Source organism: Macaca nemestrina, chromosome 15 (genome assembly GCF_043159975.1).
Source record: "Macaca nemestrina isolate mMacNem1 chromosome 15, mMacNem.hap1, whole genome shotgun sequence".
Taxonomy (NCBI): domain Eukaryota; kingdom Metazoa; phylum Chordata; class Mammalia; order Primates; family Cercopithecidae; genus Macaca; species Macaca nemestrina.
The window spans coordinates 114,700,416-114,724,040 of NC_092139.1; the positions used below are offsets into that span (position 1 = coordinate 114,700,416).

At 50.5% G+C, this 23,625-nt stretch overlaps 1 protein-coding gene across 8 annotated transcripts in view; it reads left to right on the forward strand.

The window, feature by feature from the left end:
• Positions 1 to 23,625, forward strand: part of LOC105489792 (TBC1 domain family member 22A) — a 414,387-nt gene that overhangs the window by 196,558 nt on the left and 194,204 nt on the right. For all 8 annotated transcript variants that reach the window (XM_071080773.1, XM_071080772.1, XM_071080767.1 and 5 more), the window contains one exon: positions 21,422 to 21,531. In XM_071080773.1, the coding sequence (XP_070936874.1) occupies positions 21,422 to 21,531 (110 nt within the window). The remainder of the gene's footprint in view (positions 1 to 21,421; positions 21,532 to 23,625) is intronic.

Below are 23,625 nucleotides of genomic sequence, written 5' to 3' on the forward strand. Positions count from 1 at the left end.
TTGTTAATTTATCCAATTATTTATATCAATATGGATTTTAAATACTTCATACTTTGGATTGTAGTCCAGTATTACATTATATGTGTTGTTGCTCAGATTGTTTCAGCTTTGCCACTGGGGGCTCTTTCAGTTGGCCCCTGGGTCCCGTGACACACTCTCATCTGTGTGTGTGTGTGTGTGTGTGTGTGTTTGTATGTGGCCATTTCTCCAAGGATCCCTAGTTCCTTTTATTGGTGGATTGTATTAAAACCAAGATCTGTGTGCCTGGTATGTTCCTTGTGAATTACCTTTTAAATAAATTATATTAAAAAAGCCTTTCGTATTTACCTTTATTTTTATAATTTCCTGTTTTTTTCATTTCTTTGTGTAGGCCTCCTGAAGAACTTTAACACTTTTTGTAGTATAGCTTTAATTTGTCTGAAAAAATATTTCACTTTGTTTTTGAAACATATTTTTACTGGGTACAGAATCCTGGGTTACCGGTTTTATTCCCAGTCCTTTAACACTGTCATTCTATCGTCTTTTTGTCCTGCATAATTTCCGACAGGAAGTCTGCTGTCATTATTATCTTTGGTCCATGGCTTAGGATTTGGTAGAACTCTGTCGAAGTTAGCCAGCTCCAATATTAACATTGACTGAGTATTTACCTCTGTCAGGTGCTTTGTTCAGCTTCACTGTGCATGTGTGTGATTCTCCCAACACCCTTAAAAGGGAGGGAGGGAGGTGATATTTTTCAGTTTATAGGTGAGGAAGCTGAGAGTTAAGCAGGTTAACTGATTTGTTCAAGGCCACTTACCTAGGAGGTAGCAGAGCTGTGATGGTCTGATGCCAGAGACAATCTGCATCTTAACCACTGTTTATTGAATTCATCCTCTTCAGAAGGTCCAGGGTCAGGTCAGGGTCATACTAGTGTAGTTAAAATGCTGTTACCGCAATAGAAAGTCCATAGGCACTAGAGTCGGACAGGTCTCAGCTCCAGTCCCGCTCTGCTTCTTGCAGGCTGTGTGACTTTGAACATGTCCTTGCTCAGTTTGTGTTCTCACCTCTGACATAGGTGAGAGCCGCCATTTGCCTTAGATGAGGATGAAGAAATGTGATGCTGTGTGTGAGTGCTGTGGCCAACACTGGGAAGGTTTTCTTGGTTGGGGTGTGCTCACTCCTACCTGTTGAATGAATGAATTGGATTTTGTGCAGGTCAGATACCACATTGATTTCCTCATTCAAGGCTGAGCGTTGTGGGCATAGCACACACTCTAGCATCCTGCCTCACACTTCAACCCCTCCGATTGGCCTCCTCTCCTGGGCTCGTCTTTCCGAAGCACAGCCCTCATGTCACTGTGGCTGTGGTTCCATGCTCTGGGTGGAGAGCAGGAGCTGAGGACGCTGAGCTGAGTGAAGTGCAGGACGGGACAAAACAGCCCCCGAATGTGGCTGAGTACCAGCTGTGTTCAGCTGACTGATGTGGGCCGGAGTGAAATGGGTCATCTACCCATTACGGGTCTAATTGAAAATAATACTGTGCAATTTAATACAGTGATTTCTTAACATTTTTTTTTGCCCAAATTAGCAAAATGCTTCAAACTGTTACATGCAAGTGAAGTGGAAATAATTGAATCCCAGCAAAGGATAAATGGATTGTACTGGAATATTTCAAGGAGGAATTTCTGATCAGCTTGGGGAGCGAAGGGGTTATCCTTGTGATATTTTATTGAACCACAAAATGTTATTTATAACCCATGTCAGGAGCAATTAAACTGATTGATGATTAAGGAAGTTTAATAGTTGAATAATAAGACGCGGCTCTTGACAGCTGTTTTTTCTCATTCTGGAAGCGTATTTCGTGAGTCTAGTAACAGTGTTAAGGACAGGCTGTTGCTATGCTGTGGGGTCATTATGTGGTGGTAATATAATGTTCAGCCTAGTGTTACATGGTATGTTACTTACAAAGAATTAAAAATTAAAATACCAATTATGTTTGTTTGATTTATTATTGAAGTGGTTTGTTAATTTTGATTTACCCAAAGCAGGGTTAATTAGTGCGTGTTGATATATTTGATTAAAAGTACACTAATGATGAATTGAATAAGGCCAAACAAAATAAATTATTTTCCAGTCACCCTGAATAGTTTCAGAATTTTAGCAATCTTTCATGTTTATGTAAAAAGGCAGCTTCACACTGACTGGAAGGGTTTGCTGTGATTGGCAGCTTCTTAGGCATATGTACCAGCGGAGGCCGTATTTGCATTTTCACAACAACCTGTGCTACTCACCTTGACACCTGTTCTCTTTTGTGTGTGTGTGGTAGTATTTGTCTTTATGAGCCATTTCTTATGTTCGGGGAGATTAATACATTAAAATTCTTTCTTTTAGAAATAAGCAGACATGTTACAAAGCAGGAAACACAAATGACTAATAAGCTGAAAAAACCATCTAACTTCACAGGTAATGAAAATGCAAATTGAACCAATAATGCAGTTCTATTTTTGTCTATCAAATCATCACAAATTAAACAAGATAATACTCAGTGCTTTTCAGGCGAGGCAAAGTTGACACTCTTCCAGTCTTTTGCTGTGAAACAGCCATTCTGGAAAGCAGTTTGGTGGCCACTGAACAGCCCGGTGCCTCCCTGCCCCAAGGACATAGAAGGTGATGTCTGTGAAGGTTGAGCACGGGGCTCACGGTGGAGGCAAATGTTTGCATGAGTTGAGGCTTGAACCAGCCCAGATGACCATCGATAGAGGAAGTTTAAAGTCACTGGGTACATTGATTCCTGTGTCACCTGAAACATGATTTCATAAAAACCCTTCTCAGTATGTGAAAATGATCAGGGTGTAAATAAAAACAGTAGGACATAAAACTTCATATTTAGTCCAATTCTAGTTGATCGAAAAGGTTCGTGTGTGTGAATGTTAGGGGCTGAATTGCTTCCCCAGAATTCATCTGTTGAAGTCCTAACCCCTAATACCACAGATGTTTGGAGATAGGGTCTTTAAAGAGATAATAAAGATAAAGTAAGGCCATTAGGGTGCGTCCTGACCCCATGGAACTGATGTCCTGATAAGAAGAGACGAGGGGCCAGGTGTGGTGGCTCACACCTATAATGCCAGCACTTTGGGAGGCCGAGGTGCGTGGATCACGAGGTCAGGAGATCAGGACCATCCTGGCTAACATGGTGAAACCCTGTCTCTACTAGAAATGCAAAAAGTTGGCTGGGTGTGTTGGCAGATGCCTGTAGTCCCCAGCTACTCGGGAGGCTGAGGCCAGAGAATGGCGTGAACCCTGGAGGGGGTAGCTTGCAGTGAGCTGAGATTGCGCCACTGCACTCCAGCCTGGGCGATTGAGCGAGACTCTGTCTCAATCAATCAATCAATCAATAGTATTGACTGGGCATGGTGGCTCGTACCTGTGAGACTCCGTCTCAAAAAAAGAAAAAACAAAACGGGGAGATGAGGACAGGGACACACACAGAGGCACACCATGAGTGGAAACAGGAAGAAGATGGCGTCTGCAGGCCCAGGAGAGAGGCCTCTGGAGAAACCAGCCTTGCTGACACGGTGGCCTCGGACCTTGGGCCCCCAGAACTGTGAGGAGATACATTTCTGCTGTTGAAGCTGCCTAGTCTGTGGGAGTTTATTACAGCATCCCAGGCTAATACAGTGAAACTAAATGAAGATATTCATTATATCTGCATAGTACATTTATGGATGATTTAATTTTCTTTTTTAAACTTTTCCGTATCCTCCAAATTACTTGTAAGAATCATGTAACAAAGCATTATTGGGAAGTTTCCTCCTTGGTCTGTATAGAAAGACTTAGCAGAAGCCGACAGAAGCCCCTTCCTCTTTGGGGCCCAGCCTGGTCAGCTCTGAGTTGAAGGCGTTGTGCTGATGTGTGGTGCCCTGCCCAGCCCGAAAGTTGTGTGTGTCTCGTGTGGTGCGTGCGGAAGCCTGTGGGCCTGTGGTCCGCCGTCTGTGGGGCGCGTTCCCCTCAGCGTGGCAGGGGTGGTGCACGCAGGCCACTGTGAGACGGCAGAGGGGTGTGACTGAGGAGACACTAGGGGCTTTAGGTGAGGCGCTTCCTCTCTCTTTCAGATGGAGGCTTAGATTCTAAACCAGCACGGACTGTTGAGCACTGGCTTTCAGGAATTTACATGTTTTTTGTGTTGCTGGTTAGGCTGGGGCCAGATCCAGCTTGAATTAGGTTCCAGAAGGGTTGGTGGGAGTTGGTCAGATAAGAAACAAGGAACCCAGGGAAAGGCTGGGGTGCAGCCAGCCCGGGCAGTGCTGGGCAGAGGCCATGGCAGGTCCCTGAAGGCTCACATTTGGAGGCCTTGCTCTGAAGGCAGTTGGGAGCCTTGAGGCCTTTCTGTTAGAGAGGTACGTGGTCTCCAGCTTTCAGCCAGCTGATGTGTTCATTGCAGGCACCAGGTGTGATGGGCCAAGGGACCCCGTGAAAACGCCCCTCTTCACCTGTGCATACAACTGTTTGGAAATAAAGGTCTGGCAGAGGGAGGTTGGAGTAGTGCTGTGTTAGTCTGTTCTCACACTCGATAAAGAATACCACCGGAGACTAGGTCATTATAAAGGAAAGAGGTTTAATTGACTCACAGTTCTGCAGGCTTAACAGGAAGCATGGCTGGGAGGTCTCAGGAAACTTACAATCATGGTGGAAGGCGCAGGGAAAGTAGGCACCTTCTTCACAAGACAGCAGGAGAGAGTGAGTGCCAGCCGGGGAAATGTCGGATGCTTAAAAAACCAGCACATCTCGTGAGAACTCACTGTCACAAGAACAGCCTGGGAGAAACTGCCCCCAGATTCAATCACCTCCCTCCCTCAACACGTGGGGATTACAATTTGAGATGAGACTTGTGTGGGGGCACAGAACCAGACCATATCAAGGGCCTTGACTGCCAGTCATCAGATGGGTTGGAGCTGGCTCAGGATCCCAGAATGAGGACAGCACGGGCCAGCTGAGCTGAGTGGGGCCTTCCAGTGCAGGAGACGCCATCCTGGGCAGGTGAGAGGTGAGGCTGTGCCTGCACTGCTTATGTGAGGAAATGGATCACACCTCTTGCAGCCACCCAGCACCCAGTTTGCCTCCTTGAGGGGAGGGACGGCCATCAAACAGCAAGCATGGAACACGTTTCTAACGATAGTGGACAAATCCGGCTGGGCGCGGTGGCTCAAGCCTGTAATCCCAGCACTTTGGGAGGCCGAGACGGGCGGATCACGAGGTCAGGAGATCGAGACCATCCTGGCTAACACGGTGAAACCCCGTCTCTACTAAATAATACAAAAAAAACTAGCCGGGCGAGGTGGTGGGCGCCTGTAGTCCCAGCTACTCGGGAGGCTGAGGCAGGAGAATGGCGTAAACCCGGGAGGCGGAGCTTGCAGTGAGCCGAGATCACGCCACTGCACTCCAGCCTGGGTGACAGAGCCAGACTCCGTCTCAAAAAAAAAAAAAAAAAAAAAAAATAGTGGACAAATCCATTTGCAGATGATGGAGGATGGACTGGAGCTGGAGCTTCAGAGGCAGGAGGCACACGATAACCCCCCCGAACTTGTGGTGGTAGAACCCCCACAGAGCACCCTGCATCTCCTACATTTGGCGGGGGGTTGGGGCAGTGATAGGGCAGGCCAGGGGGCTCCTGGAGGAGGGTGCTGCCTGGATGGAGTTTCTGCAGGTGGAGGAGCAGTTATGGTCTTGAGTGTGGCTCACATCAGGGAGCCCTGAGGGCTTGGCCCAAGGATTGACCATTTCTTTTATATTTCTACGTGGCACCCTTCTCTGGTGGTTGTGACCTCGTGGGAGTTTTGTAGAACCAGGGAGGTTTATTGATCAGGTCTATTCGGTCCTCTGTTTGATTCCCTTTGGGGTTGGAGGTACAAGCTGGCTTCCTGTTCTGAGTGGCTGTGCAAACCTTGTGACCCCCAACCCCTTAGCGTCTCCCTGTGGCTGTGGTCCCAGGGCAGCCCGTGTCCTCTGCACTGTGGCTGCTCAACCATCAGTCGTTACATTGGGATGGGGCGGGGGGCTCGGCATGTGCATGTGGAGAGGCCCCCACCTTGTCCACCTGGGTGTCCGTGTCACCGTTGGAGAGCTGGGACTTCTGGCCAGTTCCACCTGTTCACGTGTGTGATGCAGAGTTAATCCTCCAGCCTGTCTTCACTCAGCCAGCCTCCGTGTCTACTTGGCACAAGGATGAGCTCTTCATGCATAAGCGTTTTGTAGCAGGGCGTCTCTAGCCCTGTGCCCAGTGTTGGGACTCTTCCCCCAGCTGCTGGAACAGTTTTCTGTGTTTTAAAGGAGACAGCAGGCTTTGCTTCTTTTGAAAAGTTGCTGTTTGACCTTTGCCTTACCCATAGGCTTACTGGATTGGAGGGAATTAGCGTTTCTTTCTAGAAAGGAGAAGCACTCTGTTTACTTTGAATGTGCTCCTGCCTCTGCCTAGGCCTGCGGTTCCTGAAACAGCTGCGGCCTTCTCATTGTCTGAGTACCTTCATGAAATGCATGGAGACCGACGGTGTTTTCACGATGCAGCACACCATGCTCGTTCTTCCCGCTGCCTGTGAAGCGGGAAGCTCTCGTCTAATTCAGTAGAAAATGAAACGGGCATTGGCCGTGGCTCACCGAGGCAGCTTTCGATATGAGAATGCGCCCCCGGCCGTCTCCCCTGACAGCTCGGCCAGACAGAACGTTTTCTTGTTAGTTTTCGCATTTCTGGACGAGGAGCTGTGGGGCTTTAGGATCTTGTCCTGTGTTTTCCATTCCACCCAAACAAAAACTAAAACGAAAGCAACCCCTAAACTCTGTGACGGATGGATGATGAGTTTGTGAGGAGTCAGTGGCATGGGGCTGGTGTGAGGGTGGCACAGGAGAGGGACACGCACACTTTGGATCTTGCCTGGACTCAGCCATGGAGCTAGATGTGCACTGTTGGGAACAGTGGGTCCTGACACTGACCCTCTGGTTGGTTGGCGGGGCCAGCTGCAGGTGGTGTCAAGACACAGGGTGTGGGTGTGGCTGCCCCCGATGAGCCTTGGCCCTCTGCTGCTGTGCTGTGACTTGTGCGGTCCCGGGTTTGAGGGGCGTGCTGGGAGTCGGGCCGCCTCCCTGCTGCCACACTGGAGACAGACAGACCCCAGGAGGGAAAGGCCCATTTCCTGGTCCCTTGTGCTGATGGCCCCTCTGTCCCCTCCCCTGTCCTTCGGCTTGGTTCTGGTGCCCGGGATTGCCGTGGACCTCTGATGCACTCTGATTTTGCTTGGTCAGAGCCGGCCAAGCCGGTTCCTTGTAGTCGAGGATGGTGTCAGAGACTAACATCTCATTAGTTAGCAGGGGACTCACACAGTGGGACTGACCGCTAGTGATGGAGTAGGAAAAAGGGCCTGAGTCTTTTCTGTTACCTCCAATTTAACTAAGTGCTTTTTATCTGCCTCCAACAGGAATCTTGTTATTAGCGCATTTTTCACAGTCTTCGGTGCTGGCCTGTTATATAGTGCCGTATCAGACGTTATGTAGGAGGTACAGTGTTGGACCCATCTTTTTTTTTTTTTCTTTTTTGAGATGGAGTTTTTGCTCTGTTGCCCAGGCTGGACTGCAATGGCACGATCTGGGCTCACCACAACCTCTGACTCCTGGGTTCAAGCTATTCTTCTGAGTAGCTGGGATTACAGGCGCCTGCCACCACGCCCAGCTAATTTTTGTATTTTTATTAGAGACAGGGTTTCACCATGTTGGCCAGGCTGTTCTTGAATTCCTGACCTCAAGTGATTCGCCGGCCTCAGCCCCGCAAAGTGCTGGGATTACAGGCGTGAGCCATCACGCCCAGCCTCTTGGCATCTTTTGGTTCTTTGGCAGTGTCCCCATCCAGGCAGTCTGCTCTGCCACTACCACACAGGCATAGCTGAGGACAAAAGATACCCAGTTCAGGCCGGGCGCGGTGGCTCTTGCCTGTAATCCCAGCACTTTGGGAGGCCGAGGCAGGTGGATCACAAGGTCAGGAGATGGAGACCATCCTGGCTAACACAGTGAAACCCCGTCACTACTAAAACATACAAAAAATTAGCCGGGCGTGGTGGCAGGTGCCTGTAGTCCCAGCTACTTGGGAGGCTGAGGCAGGAGAATGGCGTGAACCCAGGAGGCGGAGCTTGCAGTGAGCCGAGACCGCGCCACTGCACTCCAGCCTGGGCGACAGAGCGAGACTCCATCTCAAAAAAAAAAAAAAAAAAAAAAGGTACCCAGCCCGTAGCTAAGAGGACACATCTTCTCAGAGACAAGAAACAAAAACCTTTGCCCAGGACTCCTGGCATGAAGAGAATTCTGCACCCTTCATGGAAGATACAAACACAAATCTTTGAAGCCTCATTTTGAGGCTTAAACTCTTTATTTTCTTGGTAATTAGTGTTCGTCAATGATAATTTACTTTTTATCCTAGGCAGCTATCATATTGAACGCTAATTTCTAGACTGCTCGAGTAAACAGAGATATTCATTGTACCATAATATTAAGACAATTTTGTTTTGTAAAAAATCAGTTAAGAACTGTGGAAAATATGGTAAATGATGTCAAGAATCATCCACCTTCCTTATATATTTGTCCTCAGATTCAATTTGAATAATTTCTGTAGATTCATACCTAAGTTCTACCACAGCCAGCAAGACACTGACACCTTAGCTTGTAGTGCATTTCTGTGTAATTTTGTATTCATGTTACGTTTAGCTTTTCAAGCGACTCCAGACATTTCTGAGACCATCCTTAGAGCTTGTATCCACGTGAAGCAAATACAGAAACTACAGCAAATGATTGTGTGGTTTTGGTGAAGTTTCCAGATTTCTGTATGGCTTGCAGCATTTTGTGCTTGCGGCCCTGGGTTTGCGTTTTTTAATTCCCACGTGAGCATGGCGAAGAAGCAGCTCGAAGTCATTTCTTCAGGTAATTTGTTTGATAGAGACCAGGATTTGAACCCAGGCTTTCCATTCAGTGGCTGTTTTCCTCACTCCAGGATGCGGGGCACGGATGGCTCTGTCAGGGTTTGAGAGGGACGCCGAGAGCAGCACAGAGGGACTCGGTCCATGGCGTGAGTGTGGCACAATCAGTGGCGTCACCGCCATTGGGCATGTGAGAGCCTTGGGGAATTTGCTAGCAGAGAGTATTGTGTGTGTGTGAGTGAGAGTGTGTCTGAGTGTGTATTTTGGCAGATGTATCCAGATTGTGTGAGTTGGATTGCTTGGTTTCCTGCGTGTTTTCGAAAAGTCACTGCAGGCTCCTGCAGATTTTGTCAGTGGCAGGTGGTTGCCTCTTGCAAGTCCCTGAGCGGGACTGGCTGTGGCCGGCCCTCTGGCCCTGGGGGAGTGTGCCGTCTGGGAGGAGATGCGGGTGTGTCTAGGATCCCAGCCAAGGAGAGCTGGCTTCTGCCCGGGATCGGTACTCGCCGCCTCACCACCCCTCCTGCTCTGCATGGCTTTAACTGAGAACCACAGGAATCAAAGGTGGATTTAAGGAACAGTCACAAATGTGTGAAAAACAGCAAAACTTTACCAGAAAATAAAGAATGTGAATTAGATCTCATTATAATGGATGTTTTTACCTTCCCAGTGAGTAGAGCTGCACAGAAGGTCATGGTGCTGAGAAGTGATCGGTGAGGTGGATGGTCCTGGGTCCTGCTGGTGGTAGAATAAACTTCCAACGTGTCTTTCAAATATTTTACCAATATCTCTCAATAAAATGTTCTACTCTTTCACCTGCCAATTTCACTTGAGATGTGTATCTTAAGGAAATCTCTCTCAGTGTGGATCACATACCTTATATAGAAAACTGGCTTACTGGGGCATTCTCTGTAACAGTAAGATGTTTGAAACAATGCCAGCATCCCGAAGTAGGGATGTGGCTGTGTGGACGAGGAGATTGCAGTCCTTGAGATGTTTATGCAGCATGCTGAGGGATGGCTTCAAAGAGCATGTTATAAAATGGGAGATCCCCGTTACAAACGTCAGATTCAACAGGGCACACATTTATATTTATAATGCAACCGTAGTCATGTAACAGTTGAACAAAACCTATGTAGAAACAAATTGGGATAAAATTAGACCAACAGATATCCTGGCTGTGTTTTACGTAATGTATCTGTGGCTAATTTCTCTCTTTAGTATTGTGAGTTCCTAAATTTTTTTTTGTGATGATGACTTTAAAAAAAATCAGTGCCTGGGCCGGGCGTGGTGGCTCACGCCTATAATCCCAGCACTTTGGATGGCCAAGGCGGGTGGACCAGGACGTCAGGAGATCGAGACCATCCTGGCTAACACGGTGAAACCCCATCTCTACTAAAAATACAAAAAAAAATTAGCCGGGTGTGGTGGCGGGTGTCTGTAGTCCCAGCTACTCAGGAGGCTGAGGCAGGAGAATGGCGTGAACCTGGGAGTTGAAGCTTGCAGTGGGCCAAGACGGAGCGCCACTGCACTCCAGCCCAGGCGACAGAGCGGGACTCCGTCTCAAAAAAAAAATCAGCGCCTGATCACCTTACCCATGGTGTCTTGGACACGCCCTATAGACCCTGCCTGGGCCACACAGTGCTCATCACACTGCCTGCCCTGGGTCCTGCAGTGCCTGAAGCTGGGAAGGCCCAGGGAGTGTTCAGGGAGCTCTCAGGCCTCCACGATTGTGTGATCTTCTGCTTTCTCCCGGCCTAGTGTATTGGCTCTGAACGGAGCAGGCACTTATTCCTGTGCCTTCTCCATCTCCCAGTGAGTGCTACACATATTGTTCAGGAAAGTAGAACCTTGGCAAGTGTAAAACCCAAGAGACAGGCCATTTTGGAAGCCTGAGAAGGCTCGTATCTTCCTTTCTTTTCATCCTTGAATCAAGGGTGCATAGGGCAATTTACAGGCATAAGGTTGTATCCTTCTCTGGGCCCAGGTGCCACTCCGGGCAGGGTATGGGGTCTTTGGGCTGAGCAGGCCCTTCTGCATTCTGGGGCTGTGCACCTCCCCTCTGGGCCCCCATGCTGCATGTTGGGGAGGACACAGGCTGTTGCTGTGCGCCAGCTTCTCCAGCCTTTGCCTCAGCAGTGGCGAGGCAGGCGCAGGCGCAGGAGCAGGGCATGGGCCCGCAGGGACATCTGTTATCTGAAGGCTCTCGGGAGCTGGCTGGCCACCATTCCTTCTGTGTGCTCTGATCTTGGGTCGAGCAGGAGCGATGCACGTTTCCGTGGGGTGCTGAGATGTTCACTTGTGATAACAGAGCACCAGGACTTGAGTGTGGGCAGTGCAGCTGCCTGTTAGTGTGAAGGCCGGGTTCCTGCCCCTCCTTGGCTGCCAGCGGCATCCGTTTGATTTTCTGGCAGGTGCACAGTGATTGGCTGTGCACTTGGTTGGAGCCTTGGTTTCGTGCCGCTCTGTGTAGGAAAGCTGGGCCATCTGAAACACATTCTTTATGGGAAGCGTCTTTAGGGTAGGCATGGAGAGCAAGCAGGGCTGTTTGCGAGTTATATAGGTATCTGTCACTTAGGAAGAAGTTTATTTGTGGGGCTGTTCTGCAGTCATACCTTTTGAGTACCTTCTGGGCATGTGGAGGCCCCTCTGGCACTCCCCACCTACAGATGACCTGCAGAGCCTGTGGCCTCCGCCAGCCAGGATGGCCTGAGAGACTGGAAGGGAAGGGCCCTCTGTGTTGAAGGGAGGCCCATATGTTCTTTTCAGGGGATCGTGTTTCTTTTCATTGAGAAATTGAAGAGCCATACAATTGATTAAATTGTTTTAAACAGAAGTATACTGGAAAACATCCGGAAGAAGCCGTCTTAGTTTGCTTTGGCTTTGTGCTATATGCATGCACAGTCTGTCCAATTTTGGTTTTGATACAGTAGCCTCATATCCTTCTGTGATTATATCCATCCAGTTTGGATAGTTACAATGTAAGCAGTTTTTCACCTGATTTTTATGGTCCCTTTTCTGGCTATGATAGAGAGGGAGGAGTGTTTTGAAATGTATCGATCCGGATGGATGGGCCAGCAGGGGCACTGAGGGCTGAGGGGTCGAGTTGCCAACCTGATTCCTGGTGAGTGACCACAGCCAACCTTTCACGCAGGCTCGTTAGGATTGCGACAGGGGCCGCAGCCACGCTGGGCACTGGCGAGCTGCATGCCCGCTCTTGCTCTGAGTGGTGGGGCTGCCAGCTGGGTTGTAAGCGGTACCCAAACAGGAGCAGAACTTTGGGGCTGAGCGTCAGAGTGATTTGTCGAAGACCAAGGATTGGTGAGGAAAGGGACGCAGGTTTTTGTAAGTGGCTCCAACCAAAGTCACTTGCTGGAGCTGTCAGTGAAAGCTGGATTGTCTGTTAGTTAGAGCAGCAAGCTCTTCCAGTCAGCCAGCACTTTTGGATGCTAGCCACCTCATCTGAATAGCAGAGTAACCTGCAGTGTGTTTTTCCGTGGGTGTATTTCTTGGGTTTTCGTTGTGTTATTAACAGTAAAGTGTAAGGGCACCTTCTCCACACCAGCGTGCCATTTTGCCATCTGACCTCTGGGGACGGGGTGCCCCGCCCATTCTCATTTGTTGTGGGGCCTTGTCTTGTTGCCGACTCCCCTGTCAGACCATGAGCTGTGGACGTGCAGGGCCCAGGACTGTTTTTCTCCTGGATTGCGATGGCCCCATCTCAGTACTGGGTGCACTGTCTGGGCTCAGCAGAGCTCCGTGGATTTTAAAGGCTTTGACGTGCGTTGTCAGATTGTTTTGCAGAATGCATCGTCATCTCTGGAGCAGCGAATGGAGAACTGTGTTTTGAGTGGTCCTTGTGTTTCAGAGGGTCTGTTTCTTGTTACTTGTATCAGTGGGGGAATATTTAAACTTGGGGATCTTGGCCAGTTTTATTGGTGGGCTTGGTGAATCTTACTGAATTTATTTAGTAACTAATACCCACAGGCAGAGCCCTGAGCAGGGGTGACATCTCGGCAGCAGGCACGCCATCTGCCTCATCTCGTCCCCGTGGCCTGTGGCCCAGTGTGGGGTTGCGTGATGGTGCAGTCGTTGGTTCTCCGGCAGTGTGTTTGCTACCTGGAGGGGCAGCTGTGGTGGGCCCACACCTTCCTCGTGTGCCTCAGCAGTGCTGGGCCAGCAGGCCCCAGGTGGCAGCATCTCCACCCGCCTGTGCCCACCTCGTTTCCACAGCACTGAATGCACATCACGTCCCTCCCTGACACCTGCCCATGCGTGGTGGGCTGGCTTCTCACTCCTCCTGCAGCCACGGCACTCTCCTGGGGCCCTGTGCCGAGGGCACCACTCGAACACACAGCTGTCTTCCGGCGCTCCCCGTCCCTCTGCAGGGAAGTCTCAGGGGCCTCTGCAGGGAAGTCTCGGGGGCCTCCACATCACGCTTCCCACAACCTCTTCCTCCTCCTTACGTCTGCGAACTCTCTGCCCTCTTTCCCATCACCTGCACTCTCTCCGATCCTGCCGCCCTCCAGGCTTGGTTGGAATGCCAGGGGCTCTGTGCTCATGCTTTTCAGCCTAGCCGACCTCTGTACCTTCTGCCCCTTCACCCTATTCATTCTCCACCTGGTAGGTTCCAGCTCACATGGTGTGGTTGTGTGAGCTGCGTCTCTCTGTAACAGACCGTCGACAGCATCGGGAGAGTGCATGAAGTCGATGAGTCAGAGGAGCGCATGGGGACAGCCTCTCTTCCAGGCACTAAGATGTTCTTTGTTTCGTCTTTGCCTTTCTCCCCGTCCCACAGTGTCTCCCACATGGAAGTGTTTGGTACTATTAGTAGAAGAAATCACTGTTTCAACAAATAGCTTTTCTGTGAACCAAAACTTCTAGTCACAGCAGTATTGAAACATTGAAGATCAAGCCACCAGAATGCTATGAGATTGGAATTTTTGCTTTTTGCAGAAGTGGCCTCATCAAAATGAGGACGGTGAAAGATACAGAAGATTTCTTTCACTTTTTACCGCAGTATCTATCCCACAGTTGATCTTTTCCCAAGTGTTGTCTACAGACTTTTTCCATGTGGAATTTGGTACCAAGTTCTTTATACAAAAAGTAGACCAGCTGCTTCACAGACACTGTGCTGTTCCCAGGCCCTGAGGCCTCCTGCTTTGGGTTTTGAGGTTGGAGACCCCTGGCTGCGGGTCAGCTTGCGGGTGGTGGGATGGGAAGCAGCCATGCTGTTGGTGAGAAGAGTGTGTTGGTTCTCATCATTTGGGATCACTCTTGGGAATGGCAGTTGATTGTTGGAGCTGGCCTGATGCTGCCACCTCACCTAGCCATGCTGAGGGCATTGTCCTCATCCTGTGATAATCATCTGCCAACGTCTCGCCCTCCCACCACATGCCTGCACTTGTGGGCTGCAGGCGGACGGCCCAAGCTTACAGCCATGAAGCAGAGTCGGCAGCTGTGACTGTGGTCAGTCTGTGTAACCTTGATTGAGTTGAACGTTATCTATATTAGAATTAGACATTTCCGCTGCTAGAGCCATTTGATCATAACGTTAGTGGTTTTTGCTGAACCAAAGAGTTTTGCGAATTTATAGTCTTGAGTTGTGATGCCACTCTCACCAAGGCAGGACTTTCTTCTCCGTCCTGGAACCCAAATCTACGTAATGAACTGTTCAAATCTCTCTCACCAAAGTGCCGGAGTTTCCAATTTAAAAGTCCCACGTTGGGAAATGCAAAAGGTGAGCTCCATAGAGCAATTCCATCTTGCTTATAAAACAGAACAGTTTTGATTACCAGTTAAGCTCCTAATTAAGTGAAGAGGCTTATTGCAGGGTTTGTGCCGTGCAGGTGATGAATGTGGTGGTAACGGCAATAGCTCCCTCCCCGCGCTCCCCGTGGGGGCTGGCTCTTACCCACAGCATTTGTGCTATAGGTGACTGCTTCCATACCTTGGTACCAGTGTCCTGGAATCCTTTGAAGTGAAAGGAGCTGTTTAAATTGAAGGGATTTTCCCCTTTCCCCAGTACCAAGCTCTTCCATGTGGTTTAATATGAGGGAGAACCTAACCCGCGTCAAGCCTCTTTGTTCTTGAGAACCCCCTGGTAATTACAAGCTACGATTCCAGTGCACCTCCTGGTAATTACAAGCTACGATTCCAGTGCACCTCCTGGTAATTACAAGCTATGATTCCAGTCCTCTACTCCAGTTCCAGAGACTGACATCATCTCACAGAGGTGGGGTGGGGGGCCATGAGGGAAATGAGCCGCTTAGGAGACCCAGAGCTTGGGTGGCTTTGTGGTGACAGGCTCTTCTGCTGAATGACAGGAGAGGCGCCCATGGCGTGGCTGAGGAGCTGTTTCGTATCTGGAATTAGACTTGCCTGGAGTTGGAGCTACACAAGGGAGGCTCCATCATGGACGCTTCTTACCGAGTCAGAGGCCTCTGTGCCATGCGGGGTCCTGCTGTGAACCCGATTAGAGGCATGTAGACTAATCAGGCAGAGACCTGGTTCGCGGCCAGGCTCTGCCACTTCCTAGCGCAGGATCTGGGCACGTTACCTGCAGCCTCCTTACCTGTGCAGTGTGGCATGGACCCCCCTGGGGGCTTTTGGATGGAGTGGAATCATGTGTGGACATGTGGGCTCCCATGCAGAAAGGCCAGCTGTGGAAACACGCAAGTGCCTTGTCAGTTGGTGGACAGGTGTCTTCACTGTGTGGCTGGTGGTCCTGAGCGGGCACGTGTCTTCACTGCCCGGCCGGCAGTCCTGGGTGGGCAGGTGTCCTCACTGTGTGGCCGGCGGTCCTGGGTGGGCAACCTTCATCACCGGGACCATCTGGATTTTGAGTCATTCATCCCCCTGTCCCTTTAATCTTCTGACCCTTTTTGTTTTCTGGATGTGGAAAGAGGGGCCAAGAATTTCTGCTCTGTTTTCCCTAAAACAGCTTTTCACATATTTCAGAGTGGCGATTATATCCCTGTGTGCTTTTCTCCTAACCAGGCTAAATATCCTCCATTTCAAAAACTTAGCTTTGTATATCTACCCACCATTCATCCACCCACCTACCCATCCATCATCTGTCCACTCATCCATCTCTCCGTCCACGTGAACTGGTGGAGTCTCAGGCTGGACGTGGTGACTGTGCAGCTCTCCCCACCTTGTAACACTGCCCACTGAATGCCAGCAGCACCCCTCACCCTCGTCATTCTGACCCCCAAATGCCCTGAAGGTTTCTCGAAACATTCACAAGGGCAGTACCGCCACCTGTGGGATCTTCTGCTCTAGGGGTAGTTATCTGAGGAGAAGACAGGCCTTATTTAAACTGTTCTAAAGGCTTAAACATTGTTTATTTTTGTATTGCAGAAATAACTGCTCATTGTGAAAACTCACATTCCCTTTTACTCTATGCCCTTCTGCAGCAAATAGCACGAACTTCCCGCCCCACTCCCCCCGCCTTGCGGGAGTGTTCGGACTTCCCTGTGTGTGGCATCCCTGGATGATGCTCCTCTGTGTAGATTAATGTAGATGCAGTCGTAGACTTTTCCATGTAAACGGAGCTGTTGATAAAGGTGGGCTTATTTTACAAATTGGTTTTTTTCCCTTCACACTGTAGCAGGGCAGCATTTTCAAAGAAGGTTAGTTAAATCATCCCCCAAAGCCTTTCTACAGTCTAAGAGGGCAAGTGAGATGGTTTTTAATTCAGCGTCTGTTTTTATGTCCCATGACTTCACATTTTGTTGTGGTCCGCTTGGGCCTGCTCACCTTCTGCCCTGGGCTGTGGGAGAGCCTTTTCTGCCTCCTCCGGGTTCCCCTTGGGGTTAGCCTGTGCACTCGCCACCCCGCCACCCTGGTCAGGACTGGGGTCAGGACTCACACTCTTCTCAACCTGGTGTCCCCAGGGTATGGGGGACGGGGCTGCCCCCTGTATGGAGGTGTGGTGACTGATGAAGGAGAAGAAAGGGCCAAATGCAGTTCCAGAGCACTGTTATACACGCTGGTGTTAATGTTTATAATTAAATGAGAAAAGTAAAAGATAGAATCATATTCAGATGTGGAAACACGTTGGTTTAAATTTCATTGCTTTTATGTGTTTGCAAAAATGTCACCTTCGAAAGTCCCCGCAGTGGTCCATCTCTGTCATGGCTCCCAGGCTGCCACGGTCCCTCCTGGCTGGGAGGAAGCTGAGGTTGTAGACATCTGCCCTCGCCCTCACCACAGTCCAGGGGTGCCTTGTGAATTATCCACCTCCTGGCATCCAGCTGCTTCGAGGCAGCTTGGGCATGGCTTCAGATTTCCCATGGCTCAGATCTCTAAGCCCAGATCTCCCAAGGCCCTGGGGCCTGAGAGCGCCCCTCGCCCAACCCTCACCCCCAGGGCCACAGCCATGGCTGCCATGTCATTAGGCCCCGCCCTCCGTTGATTGGCATCTGGTTCTGCTTCCCTCCTCTGCTTTCACCTGTGTATTGATCATTTTTTTCCTTTGAATCTTGTTTCTTCCTTTGAACCCTGGAATTGCTTGGAATTGCCGTGTCTGTGTTTTCCTTCCTCATTTGTGATCTTAGCTGAAAAATCTTTCTTTCCATTGGTGTCAGTGCTGTCATCTCTGCTGTCCTATGGAGTGACACGTTTTGGGAGGTAAATCCGTCCTCCTTGTTGTGGCTTGCCCGGCTGTGAACATCCCAGTGCTGGTCGATGCGGGCCCCAGCCACGAGGCTTCCCAGGTCGTGCCTCGTTCCACTTTGCTCCCTTCTCGGTCTCCGTCCCTCCTTGCCCCACGGGTGGCAGCGTGCCTGGTGGACAGTGTGTACCTTTGAGTGGGAAGTTCTTGGGTTAAAATCTGTCACGGCTGTTGGACATCTCAGAGTCTTGATTCAGAGACCATTGTCACCCCACAGTGGACTCTGTCTAGTCCTTGGGCCAGGTGGTTTTGTAGATCAATGTCTAACAGATGGAAGCCAGGGAGAACCTGATTTTGCCTGCAGTTAGTCTGGGCCATACACCCAGGGCCAGGGCTCCTCTGGGTGGTCTTGGACCTTCCCAGGCTGTCTCCCCAGGGGCCAGACACACCAGCCCGGGAGTATTTTCTGCAGCTTGTCCTGGTCCTGACCCTGCTGTCACAGCCTGGAGTCCAGAGTGTCCTGTGCCACTCTGTGTGCCTTTGCCAAAGTGGGGGATGCTTTCTGTGGCGGGGGATATTTATCTCATTCTAACAATAAGGGTAATTCCAATTCTCCTGGCATGTAGAAGACAAATCGCCGGCGGGGGCCTCTCTGAGTTAAATGCCGTTACTTCATTACCTTGAAGAGTAACAAATGGCCCATTGTGAGAAATGACACCTAGAATAGGCCACTGACATTTCCTCAGATAAAATAACAAGCCAGCTAAACAGACCCAGAGAGCGAGGCCTGCCTGGCTCACGCACCCCTGGCTCTGCGAATCAGAGCTGCAACAGCCCAGCTGCGTCTGTGCCCTCCGGGAGAGGCTGTGGAGGTCTGGAGAGGCCTCGGTTCCCTGTTTACTCTTATTATCCCTGAGGAAATGTCTCTGTGCTTGGAAGGCCCTTGAAAGAGGATAGGTCGATGGGAAACCTCTCCGAGGAAGCCCGCTGATTATTGTTGCTGATTCAGTTCCCTGAGATGCAATAAAAATCAGACCTGCTCTAGGCCGGCAGAATGTTGAGTTGATTCTGCCCAGACTGTTTTCCCAGGGAGGAATTGGGGCCCTGGGGAGACCACTCACATGCCTGTCTACATGCTTGGCTTTTGCTGGCGTTCCTTCCAGTAGGAAAGGCGTTACAAGGGGGCCGGACTTGGAGTCCAGGCAGGCCTGTCCTGCTCACTCCCGCCATTGCCTCACAAAGCACACTGATCAGCGTGTGGAGGCCTAAGTTTCTGCATCTGTGGACTGGTGGAAATAACGCCTCCCACCTTGGGCTGCCGTGGGAAATTGGGAGACAGGGCCTTTCCCTGGGAGTCCCTGTGAGGGCTTCATCAGACAGTGTGCTCACATCAACCCGGGCTCCTGGGCCAGCAGAGTTTTAAGGCCAGACACCTTGCCACTTGCTGGAGGGAGAGCCTGCAGCCCTGCAGGGGGCCGGTGGGTGGACAGAGCCCCCAGGAGAGTGCCAGTGTCATGGACACACCTGCCTGGGAGGAGGGTCCGGGGACGGAGCCATGGTCAGCCAGCAGCACTTGTCATCCTAGCCCCACATTTGAGGGAACGGGGGACTGGGACCTGCCTTCTGGGGTGAAAACACAGGCCAAGAGAGTGAGGGCCTGGGAGCACCCAGTATACTGTGGACAACGGTGTCCTTCGCATGCCAGGTCCCAGGAGGAACCCATACATTTCTCCATGCCACTGGGTAACACTGACGCCTAACATGGATGTTTTCAATCTTTAAAGTCTCTTGTTTTCCCCTTTAATTCATGAGCATCTTGAGAGCGTTGAATCTGTCACTCATGTCTGTGCCTGGTGCCTGGCGTACGGGGATGGATCCCACACAGGGGACCTGCTCTGTGTCCACGTTACCCCTTAGTGGAGACAGCCCAGGGTCTACCAGCTGAGGCATGCAGAGACGCGGCGTGGCCTGGCCGTAGGGGGGTGGCGTGGCCGTAGGGGGCGCGGCTCTATCGTGAAGAGGAGTGAGGCACTGACACAGGCTGCCACGTGGATGACTGGAGAACATCGTGCTCAGTGAGAAGGAGCCGGTCACAGAGGGCCGCAGAGCCTCATTCCAGCAGTGTGAAATGTCCAGCATAGGCAACTCCATAGAGACAGGCAGGTTCGTGGTTGCCAGGCGCGGGGTGGGGAGTGGGGAGCGGCCGCTAAAGGGTCCAGCGTTTCTTTCTGTGGGGACGGAAAGGCTCTGGAACTAGTGGTGACGTTTGTGCAGCCTCGTGACCCTACTAAAGACCACTGCGTCTCACACGCTAAAGAGTGGATTTTATGGCGGTTGAATTATCTCTCAGTTTACAAAACCCAGGACCCAATCAAAGCAGTACCCATGGAGTGACTGAGGATCCACCGCCACCACCCCAGAGAGAGGAGTGATGCGCGAACTGGCTGGAATCCGCCCACCCTCTCGTGTTCCCACAGGCCCCGCCATGTTGGATGTGTCCCGGGCTGTCACCTCCCTGTCCAGACCCTCAAGCGCCCAGCTGCTCGCTCCTGCTGGAGGGTCAGACACGGAGGCGCTCTTCCCCTTTTATCCTGCTGGTTCTGGGGTGAACCAAGAACCGTGGGAGGTGGCGTGTCACCTCGTCTCTTCCAGTCACACTTCAGTGTGAGTTAGCAATTGTGCAGATCTTCAGTGTGAGTTAGCCATTGTGCAGGGCCGCAGCTGGGAAGCAGCGCGATGGGATAGGACTGTATGCAACACGAATGTGAGGTGGGCCTCTGGGTCCTCGGGGAGCACTTAGGGACCTGGGTTCTGGGACCAGTAGGTGGCACTGCATCTAGTACCCTCCTCCCGGTGTGTACCAGGCTGCTTGGCATAGCCACGGCCCTGCCCTCTTTACCCCACTGTTGTCAGGGCTCAAGGGTGGTGACGGCAGAGTGGTGACAGCTGAAATGAGCGCGCACGTTCACAGCGCGCAGGAGAGGGCCTGGCGCATCAGCAGCCCCCGGCCAACACCGGCAGCGTTAACATCCCTATCGTGATTGTGATGTTTATCTGCTTAAACCTTTCTAAATATATTCTGGGCTGAAATGTTTCTTTTCTTAAAGAACATTTTCCTTGCAAAGATGCCATGCAAATAAAACTAAAGCGAAAAAAAAAATTAAAAATAGGGTAGATAATTTTTAAAACATTTATGAGTATTTTGCTGGATGACAGCAGTTTTGTAAGGATCTAAAATTAGTTTGTTCAAATATCTGATAAGCTGTTTCAATTAGGCATCTGTTTTGCATTTTAAAAACTTTTAGATTATGTTTTCTCATTAGGTTTTTTGTACTTTAAGAAGGAAATTATTTAGAGCACCATTGTCCATTCTATCTTTGAAGCACATCTGTGTTACGGCTTTCTGGGGTTTTCGATCCTAGCATAGAAGTATTTACCCAGTGTAGTTTGGGAAACTCTAACTTTGGAAAGAGGTTTTTAGAGGAATGATTGCCAAATGAATATGTAAATATATCAGAAGCAGAGTTTTCAAAATCTTCTGAAAAAACTTTCAGATCTGTTAGGATTAAGTAATATATTCTATTTTCTCTCTTATTAGAATGTGAAATGCCTGAGAAGCAATAATTTATAATGTATTAATTATGTTAATTAATTGTAGAGGATTCAGAATATTAATTATCTGCAACTAATTAGGTGTTAAGATTGAGAAGCAGTAAGTGATGAGGTGGAAGGCTGCATGAGTCATTTAGCTAGACTGATGAGAGTGGGTGGGGGGAGCTGGATGTGGGCTCAGCTCTCTTCCTCCGTGGGCCTCCTCGTGAGTAAAGGTCCCGTGTGGCTAAGTCTCCTTGTCTTTTGCATGCTCGGCGCCGCCCAGAGGCAGAGGAGGTGGACACGGTGGACGTCTCCGGCGTGCCCGCAGAGGTGCTGCGCAACATTGAAGCCGACACCTACTGGTGCATGAGCAAGCTGCTGGACGGCATTCAGGTGAGCGCCCGCGCCCACAGGGACACAGCCCACGTCCACAGCCCGTGCGGTGAAGAGAGCTTGAGGCCTTGGGCTGCTCCTGAGTCTCAGCGTGGCCGTGCAGTCTCTCCTGAAGCCTCACTTTCCTACATCTGGAATAGCACAGACCCCTCCGGGCTGACGAAGCGTGAGACACAGTGTGTGTGCCCCTCATTCTGGGCACGGTCACCGTGTCCTGCTGAGGGCCCGGCAGGAAGGGAGGTGCAGAGTCTCATCCCCTGCTGCCTGCAGACTGTAGCCACCACCACCAAATGGGGCACAGGCTCACGGTAGCTGCATGTGTGTGGCTGGCTGTCCTAAGAGAGATCCCCCTTAAAGGGCCTCAGATCGGGGGCCGCAGCTCCTGGTCTCTGACACCAGGCCGTGAGCCCTGGTCCTGAAGTATTGGTGGCCAGGGCTCCACGTGCGTGGGGCGCTGCAGCCGTGCCTGCTCCCGGAGAGCAACATGAGCTGGTAGGAGTCCCCTGCACCACAGTGGGGACTCTGCGGGTCTCTGCAGAGACTAACTAGGGTTAGTGGCTGAGATTTTTGTAGAAAAGCCACAGGTCTCCCAGTGACAGGGCCGATCCTGTGGAACGGCGTAGGGGCGGAATTCCACACAGTGCCTGGGAAGGGCCTTGTTGGTAGGCGAGTCAGGAATGAGGACTGGAGCCAGCTGATACTACAGAGGAATGACTGAGGGGGATGGACAGGCCCTGGAGCGGGTGTGGGCGTCTTAGTTTATCTGAGGCTGGCACATCCTTTCTAGACACCCGCTTCCTGTGAGGTGCTGTGCTCCACACCTGGGAATAGTGGCCAGTAAGGGTGAGGCCTGCTCCGGAAGCTCACTGGGGGCGGAGGGTAGACGGGTAAGTATGGCATGAGGGGACAGAAGGCACTCGACCCCAAAGGTGGGAAATAGTAGATTTCATGGGACAGTGAATTTTGCTGACAGAGCAGGCAGGACTTGTCAGGCAGGGGAAGGTGAAAGCCCAGAGCACGGTTTGGGTGGATAATCGTTTTCTGAGGAACGAGATGCCAAGGCCGTCACAGGTGTTCACATGTAGGTGGCCCTCTGCTGAGAGCTGGGCCTCCTGGGAGGTTCTGCATGTTCTACCAGCATCCTTGTTATCCCGGCTCAAAGGGGGGCCCTCATCTGAGAGAGACGGAGACGGGGTTGTCACTTGTCATCTGCATTGCCTAGCAGGGCTTGACTTTTCCTGAGCCATTGCGGTAAAGGTTGTTCCTGATATCCCTAAGTGAAGAGGTCTCAGCTCATCTACTTGATTCGAAATCGTCAGAATATGGCTTTTATAGCCTGTGGTCTAAGGTTTAGACTCCAGGTTTAGTTTGAATATATTAGCTGAAAGGTTCTGTTAAGGAAAGATACGTGGTTTTTGCTGTTACTTTTCATAATGTAGGAATGAAAAAGGAGAAAGTAGAAGTCTGTCGTACAGTTGGAGAATGGAAACCTTGCATCTATTGGCTGGTCCAGACTCCTCGTGACTTACTTTGTTCCTTGTAAAGAAAAATGTGCCCACTAGAGACATATTTTGGCCCAAGCACCAATTTATCATGTCCCCTCCTTTGCTAATATTTTCGTACATTTTATTCTTTCTCCTAGACCTTTCGGCTTTTTGCCCTCTTAGAAAAAGGATTGAATCATAATGTAAAACTTTATAAATTTCTTTTTTTTTTTTTTTTTTTTTTTTTGAGACAGAGTCTCGCTCTGTCACCCAGGCTGGAGTGCAGTGGCCAGATCTCAGCTCACTGCAAGCTCCACCTCCCGGGTTCACGCCATTCTCCTGCCTCAGCCTCCCGAGTAGTTGGGACTACAGGCGCCTGCCACCTCGCCCGGCTAGTTTTTTTGTATTTCTTAGTAGAGACGGGGTTTCACCATGTTAGTCAGGATGGTCTCGATCTCTTGACCTCGTGATCCACCCGTCTCGGCGTCCCAAAGTGCTGGGATTACAGGCTTGAGCCACCGCGCCCGGCCAAAACTTTATAAATTTCAAATGTCACTTCTCTGATGGTGAGTGATGGGACTTGTGCCATTTAAATACAAGATTATCTGGC